Here is a 19,368-nt window from a genome sequence, read left to right on the forward strand (position 1 = left end):
GAACGTCTCAGTATAGTCATCGGTCTTGAAATATAGAAATGAATAATCACAACATGGTAGAACTAACAGTAACTTGCGGTGCTATTTAGTGCCGTTAGTGTGAAAGTAGCCAAAATATTTGGAACGCCATGGATCGAGGGGGTATAAAACTGGCTGAAAGTGGTATAATCTCCAAGATAGGGTAAACTATTCATCCAGTTGTCCCTAACCACTCACTACGTTGATGGAGATTCAAATGGTTCATTGTGACATGGCTGCCAAGACATGTTACGGCGTCATGTCATGTCATTGGTTTTGATGGCTCTACTACGATGTGAAATTTGGCTTTCACGGTAGAAGGTTGATGCATGACTAAGCTACCCAATCATCAGTGTTCACCTACCATTGAAATGGAAGTAAATACACTGTGAAGCTACTGAAAGGTTACCTTGACAAAACTTTTCGAAAAAGGAACTCTTTTTACTGAGAGAAAAGATGGCGTCCTAACCAAACCAAAAAGAGGAAATACTAGGTATCAGTGAGTTACAATTTGGTACTGGAAAGGCTCAAACTGATGGCACAAGCATGCTCACTGAAATGAGCTGCGACATAGGAGCTACTTCTTGCATTTAGGTTTTTGGTCAGGTTTTAGTTCGTTCGGCATAATCCGTAAACTCCCTCATGTCTCAGCTTTATGAAGGCGGCTGAAAAAGAAATAATAACTGGTAACTTTCAGTCGATGATTGACTTAAAACTTCAACAGATGGGTATTGTTATTCCAAGTGTTTCGTCCACAGACGTCCCTATCAGTACAGTCCTGAGCTGACTGCGTTCAAGCGCGCACATCCAGGATTGAAGGGTACTGAAGTGGCGTGAGACTATCAAAAAGAGCAAACACTGTTCCTGCATTAATTTGGTACTAATGAGGAACTCAATGAATCCCAGACAAAGGTCTCATTTATCGTATGTATTGTTCAACTGAGTGTCCTGCACAAAAGTCGCCGTTTCAGTTGAAACAATATTCGAGATATCGCAATATATGTTTTCATGCAGGAGTACACGTAAATTTGCCGAAAACTATTCGATAGTCCAAAATCAGTTTTGCCCTTCTTCACACTCACAAGGTAGGTTCGAGATATGCAATATATGTTTTCATGCAGGAGTACACGTAAATTTGCCGAAAACTATTCGATAGTCCAAAATCAGTTTTGCCCTTCTTCACACTCACAAGGTAGGGGAAGTCCTCGAGTCTCCGCCAACCTCAAACTCTGTTCGCAAAATTAAATTTCACAAAATTCGCAGAATACACTTATCTGCGCACCAGTTAGATTTTTACGGGAGGTAAGTAAGGCTAAGCCGAATCTCCCGTTTCAGTTGGGGTTTTGTTTAGATGAGGTCATTGCACAATTTCATGTATTTCGGGAACTTCCTGTAATTTTGGTTCAAGTAAAACATACGTCTGACGAAAGCTGACCTACTTGCTGGGTCTTAAGAAGGAAAAACCAGTCGTAAGCTATCGAACAGTTTTCAGCACACTCAGGAATGGCGTGTTATCGTGCAAATAATCGTATTTCAATCTCATCGGCAGACAGTTACCTTCCCTAATTCTAGTTAAGAATAAAAGGAACAAGGTGTTTCAACGATATGAATACGCTGCCTATGGGTGTAGATAATGAAAAAGCATGGATGAGGAATTTTTTGTTGGAATAGCTTTGTCGGCACCATTATAAAATGAGACTGGACAGATGTAATACAAATCCTGTCTAGCCCAATAATGTTTAGCTGTCCTCTCTACCTCCGTACATATGTCACTGCCCGTGGTCAATAGAAGCAAGTGTCATTTATCCGTAGTAATGCACTGTCCGAAACAAATTCTGCCACAGATTATTTATTTGGTGAAATACAGCTCTAACTCGAAACCTACTTTTGGTCAGATTTGCAAATCATCATTTTTTATACATTCTTCAACAGGTCAGTCATTTGATATCACTGTGTCCTTTAAACATTTCTTTGATAAAATGACTAGACCCAGCAGACTTCTTGAGAGAAACAAAGTTCAGAACCAATTAAGAAACTGTTTTGATATGCCCAATTCTGAAACAGAACACAACCATTGGTTCTCAGTGTGCATGTCGTGATTGACGAACATTTCAATTCCGATGAGCTACTAGAGAAAGCTGAAGATCACCAAAAGGATGCTAAAGAAGGCAGACTTGTCTTGGTGTAGAGTTTGTAATCTATCATGCATATCGGGTTCAAAAATTTGCAAGAGTCATACTAGGGTTCATTTGCTGACGTGGAAAATTTTTCAACAAATGCCACAAGAAACAGAGCAATCATTTAGGCTGTTTCTCGTTCAAAGTGAACAACTTTCAAGCCTATTGCTGCGTGTGTTCCTCAGGTGGACTACTGTTATTCACTGTACCGGGGAGGTGATCGGTTTTACCTCCTAACTGCGACAATATTTACACATACTTGGTTTAGTACATATTTACACAGATTACCGGGTGATTTAAAGCGAGAATGTTGCAGAAATTTGACGTGGTTTGTTTGCGTTTGTCGTAAAACTTAAACATCACAACTTCAAAACAGTGTGGACAAGAAATTATACTCCTGTATCTACTGAGTTTGTTTGAACAGAAATGCTTTTACCGAATATGATTACATTATGGAAGTGAGAACTGGAATTCCAAAAATTATTGTATTGGGGACACTTTCCTGCTACTTGGAAGGGTGAGTCGGGTTGCTTATAGTCAAAAGATGGTCATGGTGAACCCATTTCACCATGTACCATAGATCAGTAGGATTAATATTATAACAAGCTGCGATTAAATTTTTTTGAAATTATTCTTAGTCAAGAAGAAAATACGTTTCTTATCTCAGGTCTGGATCGGTGAGGACGCACAGTTGACGGGAGAGATTCTACAGCTATGTGCGAATGCTTTTAGCGAGGACGCAGAGGTGGTCCAAGGTTAGATTTCATTTAGTTTTCATTTCATTTTATTCAGTCAGTCATCTGTTTCTCAAGAACAAATTTTCCGACACATTTTGCACCCTAAATCTATTTAGGCTTATCTCTGGAATTTGTTAACACAAGTTTAATACTCAGAAGAAATTGCATTACTAATAATGGCATTTTAATCTACATGAAAGAGATATTTATTGGTGAGGAATCCCTTTGGCATAAAACGGCATAATGCAAGTAATTTTTTATCCCACACGGAAAACCTGCATTCCATACTGGATAAAACCAATCTAATTTAGAGTTTCACGTGCTAGAACAGAATGAATGATGCTGTGTTAGGAAGCGATTTATGGCGGCCTTTTTCAGGTAGGTACTACTGAATTTCCAACTGCGCCGGTAGTTCTTTGCAAGAGTTGAAACACCTGAGCAGGTAGTACTGATAGGGAATGTAAAGAAAGACCGATGAATCGCTGCTCGTGGCTGGAGCTAGGTCCATTATTAGCAACAAAAATAAGCATAAAACATTCACCACTGGTAAACAGATGTGGGTGGTCCTTGACATTATTAAGGTGGCTCAATACAGGTCGGACATGCTAGACAACTTGTGCTTTCAGACCACCCCTTGAAGCACGTCCATCTTGCGCTTTTGTCGGTGGTCCCCTTCCAGGTTTTGCGTCATTCTGCCGAGCAGTGATATCCATATTAATGTCATTTCGTAGCAAAATACACAAGAAATACCGTGTAAAGCGCAATTCATTCGGCTGTTTTATGAGCATAACAATGGGATTCGGTAAATCATTGAGTAATAAAATTAACTGAGCCCGATGATCTAGATGGGTGCCATCCTCTAGCGAAATCGATAGACCTCAAAAGGCCTCAGTTAGAATGTCAGCCCTCAAGGGGCTTGTGCTCGGGTTGTCTCTCTCGAGTACTGGCTCACTGAAAACCCCTTACCACAGAGGTACCTTTTATGACAGATATAAAATACTGAAATATCAGCCCATCAGCTTGTTTGAACAGCAGTTATACCAAGCGGAATAGGGAAAAATGGTATTCAAGACCGATGAAAGTGACAGCTATAATTTGCTTCATACCATAAGAGTTCTGTATCCAGCTTTGATTTGAAGGTAAAGTTCGGTTAATCAGCGTGAGGAGAAAGCACGAGCACTGAAACGTATTTTAAGTAGACCTAGTTGTAGTACTTCAAATTTAAAAATTCATGGTTGTCTGGCATGTTAATGTCGCAAAAGACCCCGGTCACTTAAGGTAAAATATCAGACAGATGTTGAAATTCATTCGGAAGACGCGCGTAGGATGGGTTCTCGGCTAAGGCGTATGCAATCTACCATGGAATTACAAGATACAGGAATGAAGGCAGAATGAAGGTAATGGTCATACGAAGGGGTGATAAAGAAATGAGTAAACGTCTGAGAAACTGGTGATCAAATGTGCATTATCTACGCATGGAAGAACACGCAGTCAATTGTTGAAATTTCTGATAGCAGTACGTAACGTAGGTTTCAGATTCGTTGTTTCTCATACTGTCCCCTTTCTTTCGAAGCCCTGTCCCTGATGACCCATCAAAAAGTGGACACTGGTTGTAATTCCACTGTTAAGTTTAACGGTGGGCTGGAGACGTCTGTTAGATCCAGATTTGCTAAATCCCGTTTTTGACATCGTATGCTTTAATTTATCACCCTTGTCTAGGCTTGGGCAACCTGGCAGTATCCCAGCACTCGTGCTTCCTTCAGGTAGCATGGCAGGTAGGCACCGAAAAAGTGTTACAGTTGAACAATTTTATTTACTTTAATTTCTCGGTGAGGATGTTTGTTGAGGACTCGTGAGCGTTTGATTTTGTTTGTACTCCATCCGTTCTCATGGGAGTATCTCAAACGTTAGCATTTCCGGATGTGAGTCTGCTGCAACAAGCCATTTTGTTTTTTAATGAGTAAGATTTATATGCCAGTTGAGTAATTTAGTTGAATAACAACATGACTGCGGAATTCTTTGGATGCCTTTCAGAAACCCTAGTTCACAGATATGATATAAGTCATAAAATCAATGGTTTTGAGCATGCTAAAATGATTGGCTGAAATCCGGTGTTCACTCGTCTATCGCGTCCTATAGCAAAGAGAAAATGCAATTAAGCTATTGGCAGATATTGAGCATCTTTTGTCCTTTGGCGCATGTTTACCTAGGTGTGACCTAATCGAAAGATAGCTTTAAAATGAAGACAATGTTCCTCTGAAACTGGGCACAAAATAGTACAGGAAAATATGGATTTTTATAAAATGACTTGTTGGCTAATTATAGTCAGTGGTCCGTTCAGGATTAGTGTGTGGTGCCCTGGGTTTACTAGAACTGTGGCCAATTTCGTACGACCTCGATCAGTTGGCTTCTATTGACAAACTGTTTCGCGATCTTAGTCACTTCCGGCAATTTAGGCTTGGATTACTGGTGCTGTAGCTGGCGAGACAGCGCGTATCACGTTTTATATCGCTTTTTGTCTGACTGTTAGATATCTACCAACAAAGTCATGCTTTCTTCAGCTATTTATTGTCGGTTTACGCTTCATGTTCAGCAGAGGAAGTACAAAATTCCAAAGTCACACGTCAGAATGGGACAAATGTTGATAGACAAGTTTCTGCACGGGCACTAAAAGAAGACTTCCAATCTCCTAAACGACGTACATTGATAAATAGACTTCAAGCTGCATCATATAAAGCTACCGCGAAAGCCACGCAAACAGGAAAGTCCAGTACCCATAAAAACTCGCATCCACGCGTTTATGAGGAGTTTTCACCGGTTGAAGTTTCATCAGGTCATGAGTCAAACTCTCCGAGAACAACAACTCCAAGTGATGTGGAAAACTACAATGGTGTAGTGGAACAGATTTCAAATGAAACTCATCGCTGGTTCAACAGTTTCAACAGCGCATCTTTTGACAGCGATCTAACTACGGAATGGGGAGCTAGCCAGTCTCTTCTAGCAGAAAACATGCGAAGTTCGGTTCCTTTTTTGGGTTAGTCTGGATTTTTGATACATATTTTATTCTGTTTCTTCCGAGTAATCCATCATTACTTTGCACAGGCATTTTGTCAAGACGCGAAGTTTTCTTCAAGTTTAGGTCTAATGGTGACAATTTAGAATGAGGCGCTTTAGCACACAGTGTCTTTCGTTTTCAGTTGGGTTCATCAGGTGAGCTGAGCCAAAAGTGGCCACGTGAACTTTTGACCGTTTGAAGCTATTAGCATTCGAACAACGGGCCAACCCACCGCACCTATGCAGAAGTTGAATTGACCAATCATTTTTCCTTGCTCTGTTCATTACTTAGCTCATGTTTCTGCTAGTTTGCTGGTTGGGCTAAAACAGGATTACAGCATATCATAGGATCATTGCTTCTGAGGAAACACATATCCCGGTAGAGGCCAAAATTAGACACAAACCGAGGAGACCAGAAGACTACTGTTCAGTAATTCTAAAAGTTCCAGAAGTGGCTTTCACCACCACCTATATCCCGTGCTTTTTTGCGGCCGACTGGACGTACGGAGAACCTGGTACGAATTCATGGGACGACCAGCACCGATATCGTTCCATATAGCCAACCTGTGCGTGATATCCTGCCAGGCGATCGGCAAGCCAGCTGTTGTGCCATCTGGTTCAGAAACTTGGAACCTCAACGAAAATCCTTCGTTTCCAGATCCCTCGTCATTTGGTTTGGGGTCGGTTGCCAGCAGTGTGACCCTCAGTAGTATCTAGCTTATGTCAAACCGGCAGTCGCTCCAATATGCTTCCGTAGTGTAAGGTTGAATGAACACACAGAATCTGTGGAACGAATACCACTCTCAGTCGTGACAGGGCAAACAATGCTCGTAAATGTGGCATGAATAGCGGCAAACCTGATGCGAAAACTGGAGAGTAAACAGGTGTGGCTCCTCCGTTTTTCACGGTTGAATAAGGACCACTAGTGCTTTTCACCACTCCGAGCCACTCAAATAAAAATACGATTTGTATCGAGGTGTAACCGAACAACCTAACTGCATTCTGTCCTGAACAGGCAGTAGGATTCGAGATATTTCTTTAAACTTCCATTTTTCGGTCTTTCAGGCTTTCGGACGGACTGCGCACTGACGCAACGTCAATGACTTCACATTTGCCATCAGCAGCGTTTCCTCGCTTTGTGCGTCCCGGTCAAACTCCTAATCAATGTCTTACAAGTCTTAATAACAAATCCGGACGCGCTCATTGTAACCCTTACTACCTCGGCTCACCAGTTGGCCAGTATTGGTTCCACGTTTCCAGATTCGCTCAGGCCTCGTTCGCCTGTCTTTATCGCAACTTCTAGAATATGTCTTATGTGAACTCGACCAATAATTAGCTTGATAGCGCGACTTTACTGGCAGATATTTACTGTGCTTTTGAAACTGGGACACAATATCAAAATGAGGTGATCGACCTTATGGCACCTTCGTAATCCAGACGTCGCCTTCAGGTGATTCTGATTCTACTGAGGCGTGTTACTTTGGCGTTGGTATAGAGCCCAGCGTCAGATCTGAGGCTTTCTTAATCCACTGGATTCCCGCGCTATTTGTTTGTCGTCCCTCATAAGCAGCCGCACCGGCCAAAATAATATTCCTTCTTCATTTTTGGCATCTTCATACTCATCAACCGACCAGTTCTGAATCGAGAGAAGGCGTTTTTATCTGGAGCTAACTAATGTTACGCCTGGCACGAGATGTTGTCCCAGCCGCCATCGATCTCAGTACACAGTTAGGGATTTGGTTGTTTGTTCATCTTAAATTCAGGATACTAATGATGGTCTTTTGCAACTCCGCACTGACCATCAGTGGTTCCTCAGTAGGAAGCAGAAATTCAGTATTGGATATAACGGCGCACTAGAAGTCGCTGCGCAACCCGTGGTCGGCTTATTATGAGAAAACAGGGCAAGACTCGGTTGTGAGGCTCTGTTCTTGATTGTCGGTCTTTCTGGACCGTCCCCTTTGTTTAGACCTTGCTCTCCCCTAGCCATCAAAAATCCGTCTGACGCACAAAGGGAGCAATCTCTTCAAAATGGCCTATGAGAAGATTTAAAAGCTGTATCATTAGGAGAGACGTCATTCGTAGTTGAGACAAGTACCGCTCTGCATACGTCATTGAACTCGTCTTTATGTAGGGTTTCTCAAAACACCGGATTGGAGCACACGCACCGTCGATTAGTGATGCAATAGGTTGTGTACCTATGCTCAAATTTTGAGCATGGTTTATTCAGAAGGAATGCTGGACTTTGGCCAGGCATAGTCTGCATATCGACAAATAAAGCGGGTGAAAGTAGAGAAAGCTATGGCGGCCATAATTGTCCGGGAAATTTTTTTCATCTGATACCAAAAACGGGGTCAGCTGTCAGTGAGGTCATCGAGAATAGTATTGGAAATCTAATGCAAAAGGATCACCGCCTTGAATTCTGGGCAAAATATTTTGGTCGAGAGTTTAATTTGCCGTCTGCCCACGTAACCGTGTGTTTTATCCTACTCGCTCTACTCGACCAGTATTCTGTGGGGTTACACCCTGCCTTATTTCCTGAAATGCTTTTCTGCCTTGAAGAGCCATTGGGTCGTTGAGCGGAATGGTTAAAGTTTAAAGTCGTTGGTGAGTCTTCGATGTTCTCCCTAAGCCAGATTGTCTAATCTGATTTAGGAACCAGATTTCTTTCCAACAACTTGGAGTCAGTCAATGCAAGAAGAAGGTGCGTCGACTGGTCCAACCATAACGTTATGAGCCTCATTCAAGTTGATATTAGCTTAAGTAACATCTGACCTCATGAGGCAAGAAGCCAGCACCAAGTAGAACTTCGACCATGTGGGAGAGCACATAGATCACGTTTCCAGATTACGTCAGGTGTTTAAGTGATGTCACATACACAGCTCACCAAACAAGGCAGTTACCCTTGACTCCAAAATATCTTTCGACTTCTTTGACAGGTTGCCTCTTCTATGCACTTATGGCAGATGTGGAAATCTCCCACAAATTGGGAGTACACTTTATGTCACTTAGTTCCATAATTCTGGCCGCGTCAGGGTTCACATTGAGCTACACTAAATGTTTCGCAACAACCAGTGGGTTTCGGTAGGGATGTTCTCTCTCTAATTTGTCCGATTTTGTCTTCGACAACAGCAAAGAGTGTAATAGAGTAGGGACCGCGAAACTGGATGTCGGAGAGGATAGAGTTTTAAACAACCCTATGAGTAGTTTATTACGTCTACACAAGATCTTTTATCCTTTGGTGTAAATAATGTAGGTTCTGAACTGAAACAAGACCTAATTCATCCCTGGACTTCGATTTTTTGCGGAATGTTGAACTTCTCGCGTACTTGCCTTTTCTGTTTATCAGTTTTGAATCTCTTCAGCAGTAGTGCCGTTTTCATTAGGAACAACTCACAGATAAGACTTCCTTAGCCGAGACTGGTAGACTTTGCCTCAGTCATTCAGGTCGCTCAGATTAAGCCGACGGTTTTTCTCTGCACGGGGGTTAAACAGTCCAGGCTGAGATAACTTCAATCAACTGGCAAATGTACTCACTGTGATGGGACTGTTCAAATACAGTCCACAGTGGACGGCAGTAAGATGTCTTGCCGTATAGTCATGCGATGACACATGTTAGAAAAAAAATCATCATCCGTCATTTTATTTTAAAACGATGTTTTCTTGTAAGTAGCAGATAATAGCTACAAAAGCAAGGTTAAAGTTGGTTACCCCCTTGTTAACCAACTATGATGTCAACCTGGTCAGTCAATGTTCAGTACATCCCGCTTTGAACGTGTACCACTATAGGTTGGAATTCTATTATATTCTGAAGTAATAGCTTTTTTAAATAAATGTCAGATTAAATGACTATATTCTGTCTACTTGTAATTTTTTCTACACAAATTGAGAGCATTCAGAACTTCTGGTGACCGATAATAATAGTGTTCTCCTCCCTTCTCCAGTGCCGACTTTGATGGAAAGATTAGGTTCTTCAGTCGGAACTTTTAACAAGGAATTCGAGAGATTGAGCATAGCCACAACCTCCCCCACTCCCTACATGAATACAGAAGAGTTACGTTCCAAACCAAAGTAAGTAAATTCTCCCAGATCACCCAAAGAATGGAGATTTGTGTGGACTGTGCAAACTTTCTTCATTCTTGATTCTGAAAAATTTCGTTGTGTTGGGATTTAGGAGGTTTTGTTGCTAGTATATTTCAACCTGTTTTCAAAAATATGTACATATATCCTGCCTTCATTGCATACATCAATCGTGTTTGGAAACACAGTTAAGTGGGAAATAAGATACCCTGATCCTCATGTACGTGTACCAAGTAAACTGGATCCATTAAATGCACGCTTGTCAAGCATATATTCCACAGATGATGGTGTCAACGTTTCCACAAGAACAAAGAGTAATTTTCCTTCAGATAAAATTCGTAACACTCCGAGATGCAGATTGACGGCCCGAGTAGATGAAGTTAAGACCTAAATTCGTTCACGAATCGGCCGGTTAGTCGTCAGATAAAACAATGGTCATGATCAAAATTTTCTGTCAGGTTTTCTTCGAAGGCAGTGTATTTCATTTGTTGGTAGGGTCTCAGCCACTTTTTAACAATGAGATTCACACGCCCACCCCCAAGGAAACTCACATGAATAGAAATTCCACATTTGCAATGCACTACCCACAAAGGCGATAAAAACTCCAGACATCCCACCACGGTTGTGGCTTTTTTGAGAAATTATCGGTTATGTATATTCTAGGAATTTTTACTGGTTTGATTTGGGACAATAAACCAAACGCATCGGGATACAAACACCCACTGGCAAGATAAACTGGTATTACGGGGAGACCCAAATGAAAATAGCTGAATTTCTCGTATGCGTTTTTCTTGCGTTTCTCCAACTGAAACACCAGAAGGCCATTGTGCGGCATCTTCAGCTAAAGTATATTACAATCGAAAGTTTCAGGCGAGTTTCAGTCGAGTCCAGCGTCAACACAAACTTGATTTGCAAATGTGTTTCTTTCTACATTGAATTCACCCGTTTAGACGAGCTTGGCAACTAAGGTTGCAATCAGATGTGCATTAAGCGCGCTTATTGGAAGCACTAGTGAGATTCGCATTTAAGTCGGTTTCGTCCAGAATGTCTCTTCTAAGTCCCAGAATGATAAACCCGTCTAGTCCACCTCAAAAATATGTATTGCTTGTCTCGAGTTTCCATGTTATTAGAGCTAAGTATCAGTGCATATATTCGTCCATTCCAAGAGTTGTACCCCCAGGTGAGCTTCTTAATTGTGAACTACTTTCGTTCGTTCAAATACAATAATCCAAGTGGACCTAGTTTTCGCTAGTGAAAAATTAATTTTTCTCTTTGGGTATCGGATACATGGGCTGTGAGTCTAGGTAGGGCAGTGGATAATCACAGTTAGCGAGCTTTCGGAATGAAACTCGAAGCCGTCGCTTGGGTGCTTTGGTATGGACTAAATAGGACACTTGGGCCAATAAATCGGCTGGTTATTCAAACAAAAGTGAGCTGCTTCATAAATTAAGGATTGATTTCAACTATATCGGGAATTACGTCCAAGTGTCTAGTTTACGCACTAGAAACTCTGTGGGAAACGGACTTTGTAGTTTCGTCGAAAGCTAACTTTTCGATGACCACAGACTGAGATGAGATCAACTGACGCGGGAAATTCTCCGATAAAAGAGAGCCCTAAATAAAGCATCACCACTGCCATCATCGACAGGTTGATATCAGTGTTCAAAACCCATGCTTTGCTGCCGCACAACCATAGTTTACTTAAAAGACATTTTGAAGAACGAAATGGCATCATCGCAGGTTGATATCAGTGTTCAAAACCCATGCTTTGCTGCCGCACAACCATAGTTTACTTAAAAGACATTTTGAAGAACGAAATAGAAGTCGATGGAAGAGGAACCTAATGTTAAATCACTACAATTATTTCGAAGAGCCTACACCTCCAGACACTCATTCAGACGATCTGGATAGAGTTTGACAACAAGAACGCCAAAAGAAGACAATCACTAAAAACAGAAGGCCGCTGAAACAACCAGTCAAGCGAACAAAACTCACATCGCAAAGCAAGAAGGAAACGGCCGAATCACATGAGAACAACCACACACAGGACTGCCGAATTCGATGTGCCCAGCGAACCAACCAGACACAGGAGATTGAGACCACGTCAGATTCACAGGAGGCCAATCAAACTACGTGAAGACCGCTTTAAGAACCGCCAGAAACTGTTTAGATGCTATATAATCACAGGCAGAAAGGAAGGAATCCACCCACTCAACCCTGCACTGACGATTTCACCTCTATTGGTGATGAAACGTTTGCAACCCAGCTGCCAAGCTCGGCGAACAGATCAACAACCAACAAGAACGCATTGGCATCGGTTACCAGCCATATCTTGCAGCGTCTCCAACCGGGCGCAGTGAGGATCACGCGGCTTCAATCATGGAAGGCGAGTAGCACCCACACATTTCGTAATCCCTAACCTACCCTTCTGTCGAGTCAAGGATTGGACACTTCTCTGCTTGTGCTATTCTGGACTGGGAACGGAAAACAGCACCCTTTTCGCCAAACGATGATTCGGTATGCGCAATATGTGGCTTATCCAACGCAGCTTCTGGTGCTGGACACATTCTTCGATGGAAATCCTCGTTACAGGACCGAAAACTTGCTTTCTACCTGCCCCGTTACAAAATTCGCAGACTTTAACCCGCACAACGACAACGGTTGTCAAACACTCGAAGACGCCTCAATTCGCCAATCGCACACGCCAAATCTCAGCTGTGCAACAAAACAGCCCACACTCTAGACTGATACACACGTTCCCTGAGATTCAGAGATATACAGCTTTTCTGTCAGAGGTGTCCCAACCCGAGCTTTGCAGATTCGTGAATTGACCTCATCTGTCTCATTACAGTCAGAACAAACACAACTTCCAAGATACGTAAAACACTCCACAAATTTGTGTACCTCTCCTTGGATTGTAACTGGCGTGTTCAGTGACTGCATATCCAGGAGCATGACCTTACACTTTGTGGGTGCAAATTGTATACCGAAGGACGGGGTGATTTTGGTCGGTCCATCTAAAAAACATGTGACTTCTCCTCCTCTTCGAAGGCGTGAGTGACGTCGGTTGCATACTCCAGATCGACAAGCTTTTAGTCATAAGCTATTCGAACACGAAGGTCTTGGAGAAGCTGATTTCCTTCGATGAGTGCCAAAGAATAGCATACAACCAAAAAACTCTTTTTATGACTCACTTTAGTTTGTGACCTCAAACTTTACATGACGTTTCTCCAGGTTAATCTTGCGATGAGCCTGACACATGACCTCTGAAAACAACAGGTAGCCGGTAGTACCGTATTTAATATTATGTACATGGGCTTATGGCCAGTTCTTAGTGCTGATCATCCCCAGAAAATGTAAGAGTTTTGAGCATTCTGATTATGAGCATTAAGTTTCCGCTCATTTAACACCACGTTCATGCTAGTAGAAGCGTTTGTTGCATACAGAATGGTCGCAAAATTTGTACTCATAAACTATTGAATTCCACCTTGTGAAAATTGGAAACTAGTGCTTTTACTGTATGCTAACCACTGGAGGTTATGTTTACTCTAGAATTATTGGATAAAGGAGAAGACTGATCAAGTCTACTAAATCAAATTTTCTATCGAAATGTGTGAAAGATCAGTGGGCTAATCACAATGGATAAGTTATTGGTTGTATGAAAAGACTTCGAATTTCCCGTGGTGGTTTCGTCCAGCAAGTTAATCCGAGTCATTCCGAGGGGTTGTTTTATTCCTGTTGGGAATTATCAGTAGTGTGCATATCACGAAGCAACAGGAAGTTTCGAACCAGGACTTTCAAGGCCAGTAGTTTGAAAACAAAACCGTTCAGCCCCTGGTGGTTAGTTCTTAGAAACTTCTGAGCTACTTTTAGGGTGTTGGTAGTGTCATAAGATTTGGAAATTCACAACGGAAAATTCATCCTGTAATCAGTTCAATTCGCTAAAAGCACCAATTTACACGTCGATCAGGATGTAGTGGAGTACTCAAATGATTTCTGCCAAGGTTGTCATTTGTGATGTTCTTATTTAACTAAACGTGTTGAAACTCGGGGACCCTCAATGGGGGGGCATGTTGTAGTCTGTCGAAGGTTCTTCAGCAACCTTATTTGTGGCATTTTGGCCGGGTCAGCTGTTCTGACGCAATCATTTACCTTTAACTGTGATTCTGTAGGCATTATTTGTGAGGTGTTCTAATTCCAATATAGGCTTCGACTTTTCACAATAAACACATTAAACTGTCCATAATTTACTTTTCTCAATGCCAGATCGCTAATATATACAGCCTCTCAAAATGAGGATTTTGTAAGCTTGACACCAAGGGAAAAAGTGGATCCGAGTGCAGCTGGCATCGACGGCATTTCGTATACAAATCAAGTCCTAGAAGGCACACAGGATTCCCCTGGTCGAGCGAGCAGTGGTATGGATAGTCGTTCGATTATTTCCTCATTACCATTGAATACAACAGAAAATATTCTTGCAGAATGCGCGGGAGAATTCGGATACAGAGGTGGTGCGCTGGAGTTACCGGAATATCAAGTACGACTGCATATACCCAAAGGAGCTTTACCGGTCCATTGCGAAAGGCAGCGGATATTCCTTAGGGTGAGTAGGTTCATGATAGTTAGACTTGATGACTTTACTCTACCGCAAGCTCGAATCAGTTTCCGTCTCATCTTTTAACTACATACAAGTGAATTCCCCTTGTTGTGGGGATGGCTTTTTAGTTGTTCAAGCAGGCAGATGCCGATTTGAAATTGAAAGTAATGTATGTAGTACATAGGGTGTAGTACAGAGGGTGTATAGTCCTGGAGAAATGGCTGCACTTAGTGCGAAGGAGATTACTTGAAAACTGGTGCTTGGTGAGTCCAAAAGGAATTCTCTTAAGTGATACACATTGCGATTGCCGCATATCTTCCTTGTTAGTTGGTTTTCAAAGCGTTTTCATTTGTATTCCCCGGCAGATCTACAACAGCCATCCAGATTGCACCCTTGGATCAGCCAGAGCAACTGAAGAGAGATCACCACGTCTTATCAGTCCTGTGGTGATGTGTGGTCCACATGGGTTGCATTTTCGAACGCCAGTGGAACTCACTGTACCAAGGTATCACTTCGATGATGATAATAATGAAGAAAGCAATGAGAACTGGAAAATTACACTACTTCACACATCAGCGCATTCTACTTCCGCGGATGAGGAGTCTGTGCGGCAAGAACTGAAACTGCGGCAGAGTTCCGCAAACTGGCGTGAAATACCTGTGGTAGGCGAACTGAAAACGTCTGAAGTCAGGCCAACGGAAAAGATAAATGGGGATTCAGACGTACTTGGCATTACCTCGTTGGTTCAAGACTCCAAAATAGCCATACTTATTGATCATTTTTAATTTTTCTGTTCATACATTTATGACTGGACAGAAACTGCTCACTGTGTCATCTTTCATAATTCAATCAAAAGGATTCCTCATACGGTTGACTCACAAATTTGACTTCTAGCGTGAGTGGATTACTTCAACGGAGTAATCCTCTGAGATGGGTGCACCAATAATTTCTTCATTTGAACTACTCATAAGGTCAATGAAAACTGGGAACAGCTTACTACAGGTTCCAGCTTTTGTGTCACAGCAGGAAGTCGCAGGAAACTACTTCAATAGCTTGATTTTCATTCACACCACCAATTGAGGCGGCCTTTGTGTAGTTGTTTCTGTCCTTAGTGTAAAGTGAGTTTGTTCATCTGCATTGTTTTATTGGTAAAGTGGGCTTATTAGGCGGGATGCTCTGAACGATCGAACACCCAATCAAAGCTAGATCTAAGAGAACTCTTTTTTCTATGGATTGGTTTGGTAACTCAGATGTTCCAAACATGGCTCATATCTCATGAACAGATCACAGTAAACTTACTGGCCATCTGATCAGGTAGGCAAAGCAAGATTACAGCCCACAGTGAATTTCATTTCATTTCATTCATTCCATTCAGCGGAGTGAAAACGAAACCGCGATGGAAATATTTCGGCTATGTCATACCAGGTCACTAGCATTTGGTGTTCCATTTCATTCAGAGAAGATTTGAGCTACAGACAGCACTCATACTTCTGGAACAGGAAACCGGATCTGATTTACCATCATTCTGAAGGAATATCTGTAGCCTAAGCCGCGGTTGGTTTTGAAGTTTCCCATCATCAGCAGAATCATTTGAGTGGCTGACACTGCGTAACATTCGGCTGACGGAATGTGGAATCGTGCTAAAGGATAAGTTAATGGATGGTACGCATTTGGATACATTTCTGAATTCTCCGGGCAGAAGTTTTTTCTTTGTCAAAAGGACAGTACTTTGCGAATTGGCAGATTTGATTTGCATATTGCACTCCGGTCTGTCAAAAATACCATTTCTTTGGTAAACGCAAAATTGGTGCTTCCGAAAATTTCTTTTAGTGTGACAAAACGTCTAAATGATAATGGTTTTACGCTGCGTTCTAAGGTGTAATATATACGTTGGGATATTGTTTTTTGCATCACTATTTGAAAGTTTGAGGAGTTACCACTACGAATATTCCCGCCTGATTACAATTTCAGTTCGTGTAATCGAAAGCCTCATTCCTCCGAACGGTGATATCTTGCTGGACGTTTTGGGATTAGAAACGTAGACAACAGAAAGCGAACAAGCAGAAATGCTAAACTGCATGCAAATATTCTTCAGTCAATATTATAAGCTCATAAAAAGTCTTATCTATGAGTCATCGAGCTACGTATACAAGTAATATTCTCGGAAACTTCCAATAGTCAGCAATTTTGAAGATTTACCGCATGCCCAGGTTAAAAGTGTTCCGAAAGAAAACATGGATGGGGTGTTATTCCCATAATAGGAGCGTGAAACACCATTCATAATGAAGACCATTCCGTGTGCTTATCAGAAATTTGGCAGTGGATTGCATCATTGTTTCAATGCGTTTGTGAATCTGCTTCAAAAGCCCGAATAGCAGCAGCTCGAGGAACGCAGAAAGGGATCAGATAACCTAACTGCCATCTTAGCTGTACTAATAAATCTTAAGATAAGAGCTCCAGACACGTACAGCTTTTAATATTAGAGCACATATAATTCTACTTTGGACAGTGTCCAACGTAGATTCTACACGAATGTCCCCCCGCAGCCACTTGAAATGGCAATCTCGGTCACCTCACTAGATACAACCTGAAAATTCCTACCTAATTGACCTAAGAAGTAAATATTAACATAGCTGTGAAATCGCTTTCCATGAATGAAGAAACGTGTTACGCTTTAGCAATTCGGAAGATTTAGTAGCAGTAAAGATTCCCCGAGGATAACCATGGTAATATTCGGCGGGGTACACAGACAGGCTTCAGAAATTTCAGAACCCCAGCCAGACAGTCCATCATCAGTATATTCACAATGTGAGAAAATTGTGGACGCGCAATCCAGTGACACTAAGCGAAGCGAGAGTAGTTTTTATGAGGACAGCGGCATTAGTAGAGTGGCGAGATCTACCGTTAGCATACCTACTGACCACCAAAAGCATGATGTATTTACGACGATCTAGAGGTAATCGAACGACACTTGTGACTGGATTTTCCAGACATGGGTTAAACTTGCGAATTTTCCAAGCCTAACGAGCGTCGCCTGGACTCAGCAGCCAGCGTCAACAGAAACGGACAGCACATAATTTACGCAACTGAATTTATTAGTATACACTGTAAGAAACCTAAAATTTTATTTCGGTAATACCTGGATTACTACCACTTTTTTCAACTGATCCCAAGTTACAACCCCAGTTGAAGTATCGTACAACAGCTGCAAAAGGACATTTGATGCAACTAGGACAATGACCAATTCATCTCATCCAACGCCTGCATTGTTGGTGTGGCCAGAGCGATCCAGTAATCCGCTGGATGATAACCACGGCTAGAGTTCAATTCTTCACCAGATCTCTGGTTAAAAGTAATCAGGTTAGGGAGCAAGTAGGAAACAGATATCAGTGTGGGTTACGAACTCCGTAGTACATTGTCCACACATGAGAATGCCCGACGAATTTGTGCGGTGGCCGGAGAAACAGGTCCATTCGTGTGGCATTCTTGAAAGCACAGTGCATTTTAACTTTCTGAGAAAAGGCTAGTAATCGCTTTCTGCCCTCATAAAACACTACATTGTGGTCCGATTCCAGGTACGTCCAATACTTTGCTTGACTTCTGTGACTACAGCGAGTGGTTTAGAGACAAATTGACACCAAAAATCCCTCTGTCATGAACTGACCACGATCATTACTGAACTCATCGAGGTCGCAATGGCAACGAAGATGTACCTGACCATCTCATTTTTGAGCACACTGCTGGTAAGGAGAATTTCGGTAGCTCACTTAGTGTTGAAGGCGGCTGATTTGTTTGGAGAGCTAGACGATTTGAGTGCCAACTTTTCATCACCAACCGAGATGACATCATCAGTGCGTTGTCATGAAGCGTGCCGGAGTGTTGCCATAGTTCCGTATTTGTGCTATGTGCGCGCGATAATACAAGTGTTGCTAGCGAAGACTGACATTTGTTCACGATTGTTTGTTCGGTGGGGCAGTTAACCATAGTTCCTATCCTCCAATACGTAATCGACTACATCATGCCAAACAAAGGCCTGTTTCTAAACTGCAACAGTGGTGTATCAGAATACCTACAATTTTCAGATTCCGGGACATACACAGCATAATCTGGTTCTGGACGCAGTGCGTCCAGACACTTAGCGTAGTAATATAGGACATTTTAATAAACGGAGGGCCCATTTTCCGGTGACAGATTGCCCGAAGCATATAGCCAACAACGTTCTTTGCCAAGATTATGATAAATTAACATGTATGGTTCCTTTTCTGCCAACTTGCAAGTTTGCCGAGTAGCTGAATCTTGAACTTATCTTTTGCAATATATTTCAGGTATACTTGTTGCACGAGGTCTGTCACATTTCCCACATCCAGGGATATACGTTGGTATCTTGATTATCCTTCTAGCGCTGGGTATGGGGCTGCATTCTGGTAGGACATACATTTGGAGAATATTATCACCGGGAGATTCTGTTGTCTATATTTAACACCACCTTAACTTGCAGATAAGTGTTCCTTTGCGCATTCGTCTTGTTTAGCCCCAAATTAGGCAATACAACTGCAGGGGTGTGAAGACGGAGTCCAATGACCAGCTGATGTCCGGTCACAATCTGACTTCAGCCACTTAAACTCTGTGAACAACACTGCAATAACTACAACGTCAAAGGATACATATCAGAGCTCCAACCAGCACTAACAGTCATAGGCGACCATCG

The 19,368-nt window shown here is 42.1% G+C and overlaps 1 protein-coding gene across 1 annotated transcript in view; it reads left to right on the forward strand.

The window, feature by feature from the left end:
* The window catches only part of T265_11076 (hypothetical protein), a gene marked incomplete at both ends in the record, with an annotated part of 46,732 nt that extends 31,287 nt beyond the window's left edge, over positions 1-15,445 (forward strand). The window contains 5 exons of the mRNA XM_009177628.1: positions 2,863-2,950; positions 5,526-5,966; positions 9,928-10,054; positions 14,330-14,666; positions 15,026-15,445. Coding sequence (XP_009175892.1) covers positions 2,863-2,950; positions 5,526-5,966; positions 9,928-10,054; positions 14,330-14,666; positions 15,026-15,445 — 1,413 coding nt within the window. The remainder of the gene's footprint in view (positions 1-2,862; positions 2,951-5,525; positions 5,967-9,927; positions 10,055-14,329; positions 14,667-15,025) is intronic.
* Between the last annotated feature and the right edge of the window lie 3,923 nt (positions 15,446-19,368).

The sequence above is a fragment of the Opisthorchis viverrini genome (genome assembly GCF_000715545.1).
Source record: "Opisthorchis viverrini unplaced genomic scaffold opera_v5_442, whole genome shotgun sequence".
Classification (NCBI taxonomy): Eukaryota; Metazoa; Platyhelminthes; class Trematoda; order Opisthorchiida; family Opisthorchiidae; genus Opisthorchis; species Opisthorchis viverrini.